Source organism: Apteryx rowi, unplaced genomic scaffold (genome assembly GCF_003343035.1).
Source record: "Apteryx rowi isolate R43461 unplaced genomic scaffold, aptRow1 scaffold_877, whole genome shotgun sequence".
Lineage (NCBI taxonomy): Eukaryota > Metazoa > Chordata > Aves > Apterygiformes > Apterygidae > Apteryx > Apteryx rowi.
In genome coordinates this window covers 121218-134510 of record NW_020451179.1, presented here as the reverse complement: position 1 = coordinate 134510, position 13293 = coordinate 121218, and the positions used below count along the sequence as shown (strand labels likewise).

At 42.2% G+C, this 13293-nt stretch overlaps 1 protein-coding gene across 3 annotated transcripts in view; it reads right to left on the bottom strand.

The window, feature by feature from the left end:
* Window positions 1-3234: 3234 nt before the first annotated feature.
* Window positions 3235-13293, bottom strand: part of LOC112977883 (ephrin type-B receptor 5) — an 83207-nt gene continuing 73148 nt past the window's right edge. For 2 of the 3 annotated variants that reach the window (XM_026090738.1, XM_026090739.1), the window contains 9 exons: window positions 12796-12910; window positions 9959-10014; window positions 9724-9843; window positions 9073-9320; window positions 7910-8125; window positions 6674-6823; window positions 6326-6519; window positions 4950-5105; window positions 3235-4306 (listed from right to left, as the gene is read on the bottom strand). In XM_026090738.1, coding sequence (XP_025946523.1) covers window positions 4198-4306; window positions 4950-5105; window positions 6326-6519; window positions 6674-6823; window positions 7910-8125; window positions 9073-9320; window positions 9724-9843; window positions 9959-10014; window positions 12796-12910 — 1364 coding nt within the window. In that variant the 3' untranslated portion in view covers window positions 3235-4197. Of the gene's footprint in view, window positions 4307-4949; window positions 5106-5140; window positions 5300-6325; window positions 6520-6673; window positions 6824-7909; window positions 8126-9072; window positions 9321-9723; window positions 9844-9958; window positions 10015-12795; window positions 12911-13293 lie in introns of all 3 variants that reach the window. The other variant, XM_026090740.1, reaches the window with a different exon arrangement.

The following is a 13293-nucleotide window of genomic DNA, read 5'->3' as shown; positions in this document are numbered from 1 at the left end:
TTTCCCACCATACACAGAGGTTTCATTCAGCTTAATAAAATCTGAATTGTCTCAGACTAGGGGAGCTACAGCAGCTTCTTTCTTTCCTAGATGCTAAAGATGTTTATACTAAGGGACAGATACTCTCTCAGCTCTCCATCAGAGCCATGTAGTATTAGCCAGCTGGGGCTCCCCCCACTAGCCCTAGTATAGTGCTGTCACAGTAAGTGCTAATGCCACGTTCCCAAACTTTAAAAACAAACAAAACAAAAAAAGGATGCTGCAGCCCATGTCATCTGTACATGCACTTGGGAAACGTGTGTGCCAAAACCACAGAAATCGCTGTGTAACTCATACCATCAATGAGCCTTTCTGCAACATCATTCCAGGTGTGGGCGCAAAAATCTTAGCTTAAGAGCTTGTCTTCAAATACCGTGGGTGAGCATGGCCTACTTGTGACACGACCAAGCCATGACTCGGTGAGGCAGAGGTGGACTGACATGTAGCTCCTGGCTCAATTTCATTTGGCTGCCTAAGTACAGTAGGTAGGAACTTGCTTGGCTGATGTGCTCTTTGGCAACATGATAATGAATTGTCACACTGCAGCAGAGTCGATTGTCTGTTTGGGAGACTGTCCAGTAACAGACACCAAAAAGGCGAGTGCAAGGAATAATCAGGAATAATCAGGAATTCCTCATCAGGAATAATTATGAAACAGTGAGCCCTAAGTGGAAGTTTCTTCCTGTCTCCAGATAGCGAAAAGTTGGTAGAAGAGTTAAAGCAGGAGAGTTTTTAGTCTTTGTAATATGTTCTTTCCTGTTACAGATGTGACTTTTCTGAGTTCCCATACAAATGCCTAATGCCCTCAGGAAGGTCTGGCCCTTTATACTTGTGCACATTACCCAGTCTTCTTACCATATATTATAGATACCATATGGAGTAACTGTGGGCAGTAATTTGTCATTCTGATCTCTCAGCTTCTTATCTGGTAGGGGTTATGAAACTGTAACTGTTCTTTGCATTGTTTATCACTCTTATGGTGAAGGATGTATAGACAGATAGCAGGCTCCTAGGCTCCCCACTCCTTTTCCTCCTTATTCTCATCCCTACCTGTTGAGGGTCCTCCCATATTGCAGGAAATCCTAGTTGATATTATGGGAATAGAAGGTAGGATTTCTGCTTTCACATAGGGTTGAGAAAAGTGAGATAAGGATATTGGTAATGCTTTTGCCATGACTGCCTTTTCTCCATGCTTGCAGAGTCAAGGAGCAATGACAAACACTACCAGATTCATTGCTACACAACAGTCTTTGCATCCTGGGGTATGAAAGATACCAAGTACTATGAAAATAGGGAACACCCTGAGAATAAAGAGGATGGAGAGACTTACAGAAAACAGTCAGCCTTTTGCACTCTTTTGCACTCCATCTGTGACCCCACGCCTGTCCCTGTGCAGTTCTAGCCAGAGCCAGGACATCTTTAAACTTGACCCCTTAGACCAATTGCAGGGCCGTTTTAACCTTGCCTTAGAACTTGAGGAAGAAGAGGTCTACAATGTCCGATCACTACTTGCCTGCCTCTGTATAGTGAGTAAATCCCTTTCCTGTGACTGTAAAAAATACTTTATCATACCCTTGATATGCAACAGTAAATATCCTATTGCCTGCACTCCCACCACGCAGCTTATTTCACTGCAGCTCCCTCTAAGAGGATAATAAACCTCATCGGTATAGGATTCAGAGAAAGCTTCCATTTTGTCTCCCATTGCATGAATGGTTCCTGCATGTACTTTCAGCATGTAAGTTTCCACTAGCCTAAAAAGAGGCCACAGGACTTGAACTAGGTCACTAACTTCTTCTCCTCTAATCTTGACCACCGAAGATATGGAAAATGTAGCCTGCTGTGTTGCCCCACACTGCTTGCAGTAGTGTTAGAATATCCTCACATACAAATGAGCATACATGCATTGGTCCCCTGGTCAGTACATATGGAATACATACATACATACAAAACATATGATGCTAGAGACTACAGGTTCCCCTCAACATCTTGTGCTGGATATGCTTTCTGAAGCGGATGACACTTACTTAGCCTCAGATGCTGTAGGTGGAGCTGACAGTCAGCATACATGTAACTGCGGATTTGTGAGTATTACAAGTTCCTAGAAACCCTTTAAAAAGCAACAGACTGATTTTCTAGTAGTGGACTGACTCCAGTCTGATGCTTTTCTTTTTAGATCTTCACACTCACTTTCTACTTATGTGAATATTTTCTTCTTCCTTCCCTGGATTACTTTTGTATTAAATTCTTTTATATCGTGAAAGAATGCACCTCTACTCTTCCTCTTCAACAAAAAACCCTCCCAAAAACAAACAAAAAAACCATATTGTTCTTATGGTGCAATAAAGAGTCTGAACTGTGTTGACTGTTCTAGTGCAACTGTTCTGGTACACCTCCTGTCATATTATGGGACTCTTCATTAACTATTAAGTGTGTTTTCTCAGTCTTCAATTGCTGGATTGACTGGGGGATTTTTAAATCCACACAGGAGTAGTATCTGCAGAAGTGGTACTATTCTAACCCTGCCTGGCAGCTGGAGAAATACAAAACAGTAAGTTGATGACTAGTTCACAGTTGGCCAACAGATGGGTACAGATCAGAATAGCCAGGGTGACTCCCTCTCTAGACACAAAGACAACAGGTTTTATTCAGTGGCTTTATGGGGGTCTTGCTTAACAAGGCCATTTCCATTTCCTTTCATATGGGTTGGTGAGGCGGACAAGTGCATTATTTATGAGTTTTCCTCTCAAGTTCAGCTTCCTGTTCTTATACTCCCGCATAGGGACAAAGAAAGTCTCTGCTCTGCTCCTCCCCAAAGCAGACCTCTCCTTAAGCAGGTACTAGTCTACCTGAAGGAAGACATAACCTATGTCCTCTGGTCTTCCTCATGCATCACCACCAGAGAGCATACTGTATGGTTGATCCTGAGGACGTTCTTATTCTTTTTAAGGTCTGAACTGACTGGCTGGACTGGTACCTTTCTCTGTACAACTGATTGCTTTTGACGAGAACTTGTGAAAGAGGTTCAACCTCCCTTGATCCAATGGTATATTTGGAGTTGAGTACTGCAGATCTGCATTTTCTTCAAAAACAATCTTCAACACATAGTCTGTGCCCAATGCTGTTCAGTTCATCAGTATTTATTTTAGGGCACTAGCTGGAGAGGGTGAGAAAAGAAACAAGCATTTTTCAACAGCAAAGGGCTTCAGATTTTTCAGTCACTCTCTTCAGTGTCTGTAATGGATTCACAAGAGAACAAGAAGACCCAAATTCTGGGTGCTTATGATTTGGAGTGTTAGAACTTCCATCTTTCCTTCCAAGTATAGGCTGGATGGAACAAGAACCTACCTGGTTTCCCTCTCCAATAGCCGACAGAAGAAGGATGGATTTTGGGAATCCTTACTGTTTCATTTTGTCCCAGTCCCAGTCCATAGAGAGAGCTGTGTTGCACCAAGGACTTGCCATTCCTTGTCTCAGCACAATGCTGTAGTATATATCCCTCCTGCATCATGGAACAGATTCAAGAACTGTGCATGAAATTAGCATGGAATTTTGAGCCCTTTACTCTCAACCTCTGGAACAGGTACCAGGTGACATGTTTCATCTCTTAACACATATTGTGCACTACCTGGAACTTGAGTTCCCCACCAAGCTGGCATAGCAAATGATAGGCTGATGCCCATCACCATCTGACTTACAATCTCACACACCAGGATGACATTCTTTTAGGAAAAAATGGTAACTTTTTTTGCCTTTATTATGTCTTTGCAACTTCGCTGGGCTCCCAGCCACAGAATAAGCCTACTGATGGTTTCATAAAGTTTTCTGATCCCCTTTGCTGGCAGAGAAGAGTCAACAGGTGCTTGTGATCTGTCCAAGCTATTATTCCACTCCTCCCCACATTATTATAACTTTCCCTCCCCCAACCCCTTCCCAGTGTTACAACATCAGTCACATTTAAATGCCATCATTTATGTAGCTCTGCTCTCAAGACTTTGTTTTTGTTATTGGAATGAGACATTCAATGCACACTCTCTGGCTGCATTAAGTCTCTAAGGAACATCTTGCCATCTCCTTTTCTTACAGCGAAAATCCCTCTGAATCTCCTCAGAACCTTTCCCAGAGTTTGAGACAGGTGGAATGAGGGTGGTGTAAACGTCACACTTCAGCTGGTTCAAGCTGATTCAAATGGACTCGCATGAGCTGGATGCTGTTTAGAATCTTTTTCTGGTGACCAGCCAGGGTGATGCCAATTTGCTGGATATCTCTGCAAGAGAATGGAGGGTGTGGAAGGTGTTAAAAATGGGCTTCTTGTTTTGAACAGTCCCAGTCCATCTCCCTGTAGCTCCATATCAGTTTGTGTGGATATCATCTTTGTGTGAGAAACAGTTGATAAGGTTTCTGCTTTCACTTTGCAAATGTGAGGTGGAGGGTGGAAAGAGGCTATTTTAGTCTCAGCTTGGTAGGTTATGATACAGTAAGAAGCAGTGGAAGAATGTTCCTTCTCTTGGCTCCTGTCTTCTACATAAGATTTCAACCCAGTGTATGGCATGGCTGCTTCTACACATCCACCTGAAAATGGTTATTACCTATGGCAGCTGTCATGAACATTTTGATGTGACAGTCTCTCTATAACACTGACATATGTTTTGTAGTGTGCATGGGACCTCTAACAGTGCTTATAGAAACAGATAAAAAATGTACAACTGTATGGAGGGTGTCCATCGGCCTAAAAAGATGTAAGAAAGAGTAACTACTTTGCTCTGTATTCCCTCTCCTTTCTCATGTGCATGTTTTCCCCAGATAGTTCTTACTCCATATCTCTCAGCCTGCTTTTGCTTTGCAATAGGGTCTTTTCTGCATAGAAAACTCAGTGTCTGTTATTTCCTGCTGTCTGCCCCTCTACTTACTCCAGAGTCATGCATGATATGACATCAAATGCGATCAGACCAGCCTGGTCAAAATTCTCCTTGTAACGGCCCATCTTGATGGCATCCAACCACTCATGGGCACTGCTGAGTGAAGGGAAATCTGGAGGATAGTTGCTCAGCAGAGGCTGAGATGGTCTGAAAAAGAGGTAAATTCTAAAAGCCCAACTTACCATCAGCTGACCACAGTGTTAAGCTCAGAGTTAAGAGAAGGAGAAAATGCAATCTCAGAACAGTATAGAATGGCGCAAGACAATGGTATTTGTTCTTCATGATTTCCAGAGTCCCAGCTTGACGTCCTGTTTCCAGGATACCTGTCTTCCCATTTCTGCCTAAAAACAATCAACACAACCTAAGGAGCTTATGCTTTCTTTCCATTTTATATTTTCTCAGGCATGTTCTCTTCTTGTTGCCCCAGACCCTTTCCACATTTTCTGGGTCTAGACCTATCTGCTGAGAAAGGAGTTGCAGTGGGGAGGTTTCCAAGGAAGAGAGATGAGACCCTGTATCTTTCTACCTTTGTGACTTGTTCACCCTCTCCAAGATGCTCTCCTTAGACCAAACGGTAACCTATGAGAGAGGAAGTGGGTCTTCTGGACTCCAGCACTCATCAAATTATAACATAACAGTCAAAGGGCAAAGAAACCACTGTTTATAGGTGGCATTCGCTGTTTTCCTTGCTCTCTGAATCGGTCCAAAAGCTACAACTCTCCTTATGTTCTAGTTTTTAGTAAACCAAGCGCAACTATGCACTTCTCCTCTCCCCCAGCCATGGACTGCATTGCAGTGGGCCAAGGTTTTATACCCAGGGGAAAAATCCTCCAGGATAACAGGACATAATTCTGCCATCAGCCTGACAGCCATCTAATCTTGGTTCCATTTACTCCCCCAGAGACTTCTCCTTTGCTGAACTTTGGCCTCTGGTTTCATCAGGCTGCAAAATGCAGATGGGAAAATATGGGATGCAAGCTGCAGTTCTAATTACAGTTCTAGCTACAGATTTCCTTTCCTCCAAAGCTAAGGTCTTCTTGTCCTTGATCACCTCTTCTAATACCTTGTGTAGCTGCACCCAGAGCTGTCCCTCCCTTCATCCCCAAGGTCCCTCACTCATGTTTATCCTAAGTGCACCTCATACTCAGCACTCACAACTCCTAATTCATCCTGATCACCCTCTAAGTGAATCAGACTATACAGTTCTTCTTCCAGTCCCCTCCCTCATTTTTTTTTCTTCCTAATTGGTCCCAGTCTCAGATGAGAGGGCTGGATAAAGACTATATAGCCTAATTCACTGTCGTCTTCTCCTCATGATGCCTATCCAGAGACCAACCCTATTATTGTGCACTAAATCCTCATCTTACCTGCTGCTCCCACTGCCAGTGGCTTTGAGTGCTGATGGCTTGCGGATCATTTTATCTAGGGCACTGACTATTTGCTCAAATTTGGGTCTCTGGACCCACTCCTTCTGCCAGCAGTCAAGCATCAGCAGGTGCAAAACAGTTGGGCAGTCTGGGGGTGGTGGTAGGCGATAGTCGTGGTCAATGGCATTAATTACCTGCAAGGAAAAGAAGAACAATGCTTGATCACGGCTGGGAAAAAAAAAAAAAGACAAACAAGCTGCAGTCACTGGGCTATGTATGACTTTCTGCTACTCAAATTGATACAGAGGAGAGAGGTAGATGAACATTCTCACCGCTTCCAAAACTTACATCCTGATTGGACATGTCCCAGTAAGGCCTCTCACCATAGGACATCACCTCCCACATGACAATGCCATAGCTCCAGACATCGCTGGAGGAGGTGAATTTGCGATACTGGACAGCTTCAGGGGCAGTCCAACGGATGGGGATTTTGCAACCCTAGAGAGAAGTGGGAGAGCAATCAGAAAGTTAGTGAGATACGGACTATTTGAGGAAGTGACATAACCAAACCGATCAGATGCCAGCAGCATGGCACAACTCTGAGCACAGGATGCCAGCTCTGTTAACATTGTCTTGTAGTTACTGCTGGTTTAAATTTAAGCTATGTTTAAGGTCTCCACCTTGTTCTATTGAGACATACAGATGAAGAACCAGAATCAGGCCCCCTGACTGCTGTAAATTCCATGATGCAATGGAATTTAGCCTTTATAAAAGCATTAGGACACCTACAGTCATTTTAGACAACCCCAACTTGTAATACCAAGGACAGATACACTGAGTGACTAGCGTTAACTCCTTCCTCTTTCCATCTTAACCTCTTTGCAGGTATGACCTGTCAGATGAAGTATAATTCAGGTGCTGGTTCTTCTGAGCATATACACCTAAAACTTGCCTCCCTTTCAGCTACTGGATTCTTCTTCATCCCCCACACACCAAATGCTGGTTTCAACCTCCCTGTTATACTCCTTCTGCTGTTGTGGTATATATAACGGCTGACAGAACTTCATAGGCAGTAAGTTCATTTGATGGTTGATTGTAGGCCCCCCCAAGGGATATATTTGATGGGTATCTTGTCTACAGGAAAAACCTACTTCTACCACAAAGAGTGGTAGTATAGGACCTCAATCTCTCCTTCAGTCCTTTATACTTCCTGTAAGAAATCGATGAAAGGGGAAGATAAAACCTACTTCAATTGATGGGGTTTGTCCTATTCACCATTATTCCACAAAGAATTTTACTGACACCTCATTTCACATGGCAGAATGGATCAGATTTTCAGTTATTCTTGTTCTTTACTGGTTTGGAACAGACAGCCCCAGGGTGAAAGGCTCCACCCCACTTTGCTCTGGTCTCAGGATGAACTGAAAAGGGTATGCCAGAGAACTCCGTACCACAATCATCTACTGAATGTTCTATGGGTATGAAGAACACACAAAGGCTGTACATAGATCTAATCAAAGAGAAACACAGGGCAAATTTATGCTTGGCAGCACAGCAGTAAATCCCTCCACAGTGGTAACTCACCAGAGCTCCAGTATAGGTGGGGTTTGAAGCATCATCTTCCAGAAAGCGGGACAAACCAAAGTCTGAGACCTTGCACACAAGGTTGCTGTTGACTAAGATGTTACGTGCTGCCAGGTCACGATGCACATAGTTCATATCTGAAAGGTAGTGCATGCCAGCCGCAATCCCTCGCAGCATTCCCACCAGCTGTAACACACTGAACTGTCCTTCCTTCTGCTGCAAGTGAGGAAGCAGATAAAGGTTTTTATGACTACAGGAAATGAAGCTAACAGGAAATAGCAAAGAGCAATATAACAAGGCGGATTTATGAAGTTAGAGTACATACGTCTTAAGTTCAGCCAATCTCTGAAGGTTCAAGGACAGCAAGTAAGAAAGGAGGATGGGCTGCTTAAGGCAAAAAATCTCTAATGAAGTCAGACACCAGTGATCTACTTCTGAAGACAAATCTCATCTTGTGGCTATAATCTCCGTTAACATTCTGTGCCTAGAAATTCTGTGCCTTGTTACCTGCTGAGCTGGCTAAATGAAGGGGGGCAATCCATAGACAACTCTGCAATGAGTTCTATGCAATTCTATACAATGGGTTCATGTACTCTTCCAAATGTACTTGCAAAAGTAGTTGTGGTTGAATCAGCATCTGATTCAGTAAAGAAAGAAATGAAAGAATCTGCACTACAGAAATATCTGTATTTTTGTTTCATTATTAGGAACCCCCCCCCCCCCCCCCCCCGAACTGGAAACTGAGAGTGCTAAAAAACTCTACAGTTAATGGGAAGTTTAATTACTTGAAGTCACCTGAAAACATTCAGTGGAATAAAGCCTGAAAGACATTACTAGAAAGGCAAACTTTGAAGCATGCATGTAGCAACTGGAGGGCCATGAGCAAAGGAAAACAATTTAGTGTTGATTATCAATAAATATTTGAGTTGGAGAGGTCTATCAGAGTATAGAGATTTTATATTATGAGTGAGCATTATCACCATGCTGGCCCAGCAAACATTTAATCTGATAACTTGCTAATATTTCTATTGCACCTGCAGAGAGCAGTTGAGATGTTATGGAGACAGGGAGGAAGAGGAAGGATAGATGAAATTAACAGATCTGAGAGTGGCACAGAGCAAGGTGAAGAAGGAACAGTTGTTGGGGACTACAGCTCATGGTACCCTGAGGAAGGAATCCAGCGATCCATTCTCCATGAACTCTGTGACAATCATGACTGGTCGGCTCTTGGTGACCACATCCTCCAGGTGGATGACATTGGGATGCTCAAACTGCCCCATGATGCTGGCCTCGCTCAGGAACTCCCGCCGTTGTTCATCTGTGTAACCTGACTTCAGGGTCTTAATAGCTACTGTGTATTCACGCTTCCCTGGGGGTTTTAGGTGCCCAAAACACACCTCTCCAAACTCTCCTGCCAGGAAGGGAAAAAACACAGCTCAAGTAAGGCAACACAGCAGAGATTTTTAGTTTTGTGCAGTAAAATATTCTAATATGAAAAACTCCAGGCATTATTTGGGAAGAGGGTTACTAGGCTGTTACTGAAGGCTCTGAATTCAGCCAGCTTGGAGGCTACTATGATACATCTTCAGGGTTCAAATGAGGCACTCTGGGTCTTCTCAGGGTGTTCTCAACTTGTCTTGGGGACAGCATCTTAGGTTAATTAGGTTAAGGTGGATTTGGGTAAAAATGAAGCTTAGCTATCCAGAGAGACTTGATGTGCCAGGAGGGAGGGTGGGGTCCATTTCAGGCCAGCAGGGTGTCAGCTCTCAAGGTAGATAAGAAGGCACTTCAGAATCTGTAGTTTCTCACGCTACCTGATCCAATGATGTCCTCAATCTTGATTAAGGACACATCAATCTCCTTAGCAAACTCTCTAATTGCTTCATTGGGATCTTCATAGGTTGAAGGGTCAATGTAATATTTCACTCCAAGCCCTGCAGTGGAGAAGACAGTCCAAAACATCACGAGAGTCAGCCCTTGAGAGAAATGGGTGCTAGTGAGTCCTGAAAAGAGACAGGCCCTTGTCATCTGTTCCTCAGGAACACTTACCTCGTGCACTGATGTACTGCTGCAGGCGGTCTGTGTATGGAGTCTCTCGTCTTTTACTGCAGGACATAAAGGAAAAGGAAGTCAAAACACACACAAGAGTCTTCCATAGGATGCTGGAGTAGGCTTCTCCCTGCAAGGCTCAGAGGATCCTTGAACTTAGGGATGGAAGATGGGTATGAAGATCCCAGCCTGCCCATCTTTTATTAACCAATGCAATCTTTTTTTTAACATGGTAGTTTCTAACAGCACTGTGTGCAACCCCAGTTTAGATATGTCAAATGACAGGGCCTCCAGCACTATCCTGAAAAAAAAAAAAAAAAAAAAAAGCCCTGTAGTTTAGCATTACTGTCTTGGAAGCTTTGTTTCCATGGAGGCTAAATTTGCCTCTTAATTTCATTCAACTGCTACAAATTATTCCTTTCAATACCAACCTAAACCCTCTCCTTCAATGCCTTTTAATTTCAAGAACATTCTCCTTTTAAGAGCCATTTACTCAAATTTCACATACTTAATGTGTTTAATTAACCCCAGAAAGGTTGATTCTTTATTTCTGCTCTTTGTCTCTTAACAGCACTTACTTTGGTTAACCTTTGCCTAAGTATGGTACCCAAAACCATCCGTACAGAGCCATATGGACAGAAATCTGTTCCATAATGTGACCTCTGTGTGTGCAGCTCAAAACAGGTATGATCTTTGTTACTGTAATATTTTTTACAAAGATGCATCTGATTTCCAGTCAGCATAGGTTCTTCCCAGCATAGGCTCTTCTCAAATTTTGTCATCCCATTAAATGTGTATGATTCAATCCATTTTTCCCACATGAGCTAGCTGTTTTCCAAGCTTCATCCTATTCTTGTTTGCTGTTAATATTTTCCATTATTCGAGTCACTTTCTTTGTTCCCAACAATGTTTACAGTTCTTTCCAAAAAAGTATAATTTATGCTCATTTACATGCTTTTCTAAATTATATTAATTAGACTAGATCCCAAATCAAACCTATAGTATCCTGCAGTATCCCTGTGGTATAAATGGATTCATGTCAACTCATACACTTTGCTGTTTAATATCCATCTCATGGTTGCAGTTCTCCAGCCTCTTTTGAGTGAGCACAAGACCTTCTATTTGCTTCAATTAGCATCTGAAATCAGAATTTCCTGAAACATGATATTACTTGGCTTTACTAACAGGACCAATCCTATCATTCTGCAGGAAATTTTGTCCATTATACATACTGTGGGAAGAAACTGGCATGGGGGCCTTTACCTAAGATCTGTAAATGTGCTATTGCATCTGGCAAGTCAGGTCTACATTAGCTTTTTTTCCAGATCATCCATCATTAAAACAAACAAACAAACAAAGAAATAATTAGCTTAGATAGATAAGTCTTTTACACTCTGTATTGGCAAGACACTGTGTATTAACCATTTGCAAAAACAAGTTAAAATTATTGTATTCATCTCTAAATACATTCAATCTTATAAAAAGCTCATTTTGATGGCCTTCCTCATTTCCTACATCTTCAAGCTTACTCTTCTAGACAAATTTAAAATACAAATTTGATATCTCAGCTTTTTATAAGCCACTGTTGATTGCACATGCTCCCTCATGTTTAAATGAATCTACTTTTTACAATATATTTTTCTGTGTAGCTATATTTACAGAATCCCTTTGACACCCTTCCCCAATGCAGTTTTGGTAGTATTAATTCATTCTAGTTTAGGTTTAGGGTTTTTTAGAAAATATATGCTTTATTGAGTTGTGTACATAATATCACATTTCCAGCTGTAACAAGAAATTATATTTTAACAGTTCAAAGCTACAAAAAGAGGCAACAATGTAAACATAACAATATTTGATAACGCCTGTCTTTCCAGAAAGAAAAATAATAAAATAGAATATACATGGAAGAAGAAAACAAATACAGAAAGGGGAAGAGAACAACAACAACAACAACAACAACCCCCCCCGAAACTAGATGTCACTTTCTAAAGTTATGCAGTTTATAAATTTCTTTAGCTCAGCACAAGGAAAAGCTAATAAGTCCCTCCTGTTTAGAGGCAGAGTAGAGGAAAGATACAGAAATCCACTATTGACAATCTAAGGGATAAAGTTCAAAACTTAGTAAGTCCAAGAAGTGGGTGATGACTGTTTCTTTTCTTCAACTGTCAAAAACCTCCATTCCTTCCTTTTGTACCCCTACACAGCTCTGTGAGTGACCCTTATTTCTCTTTCTGCCTTTTAATAATTCTGTCCTTTTGTCATCACAGACTATCTCTGCAGTGACTTATCTTCCCTTTTTTCTTTCCAAAATGGCAGGTGGTATTTGCATTTTTCAACCTAGATTTTATCTGAGCCTGTGTTTCACAGAACCATCTGGGATGTACAGCTTTTTTTTCTTTAGCAAAAGATCTATGGTCTCTCATCATTCTTGATTAAAAGATACTTTGCAGCTCCTCAGCATCTTCTAAATAAGTGAGTCTAAATACTTATTCCACCAGTCTTTCTTCACTACATTGTTTCATTCTCTACTTGCTTGCCTATTTACAGTCCCTTTCTGAAGTAATTCATTTAAATAAATTTTGAGCACTAGCTTTAAAAAGCTCCGTTGCTACCTAGCCAAATCTCAGCTAAGTACATGAGTGTTTTACCAGAGGACAGGCACCTCAGATGGGAATAATGGGGCAGGATCTTCCTTTAAATTCAGAATAGGGTCTCAAGGGCATTTGAATGAATGTTGATCAGGTTGTCTCCCTTGGGACAGGGTTATGTAGCAGGGGTAAGTAAGTTCCACTTTCTTGGGTGCAGGCACTGGCAAATGAGCAGGTCAAGGAATTCACCTCTTGAAGATGACGGCAAGGATGGCAATGGCAGCAATTACCAAGAAGGCTAGACCACCAAGTGCTGAGCCCACGATAAGCGGCAGTCGGTCCTGCACCATCTCCGAGCGCTCCCCTAGCAAGGGAGACACACACACACACACACACACAAAAAATGCAGAGGACAAGGGCTGTTAGAGTTTCCCTTCTACTCAGCTAGGTTTCACCCATAATTCCATTCCCACCAGTCCTCTGCTTTCAAGGCTATTCCTGGTATCTCAACATATGCTTTATTTGATTATTCCTCTTTTCCTTCAGTCTCTGTGCTTCTCCAGTGCTTCCCTTTCTACTTCTGAAAAGCCAGTGTTCCCTCCAACCCTCTTTTTCCTCCCCTGATCCATTGATATCTGACTAGCTATGTCAGTACCAGCCACCAGTAAACTTGGGCTGTGAACCCACTGTTTCTTCTTAGTTTAGCTTGTAGATGATGTACGTGAGTACCTTTGACCCAGACGAAAG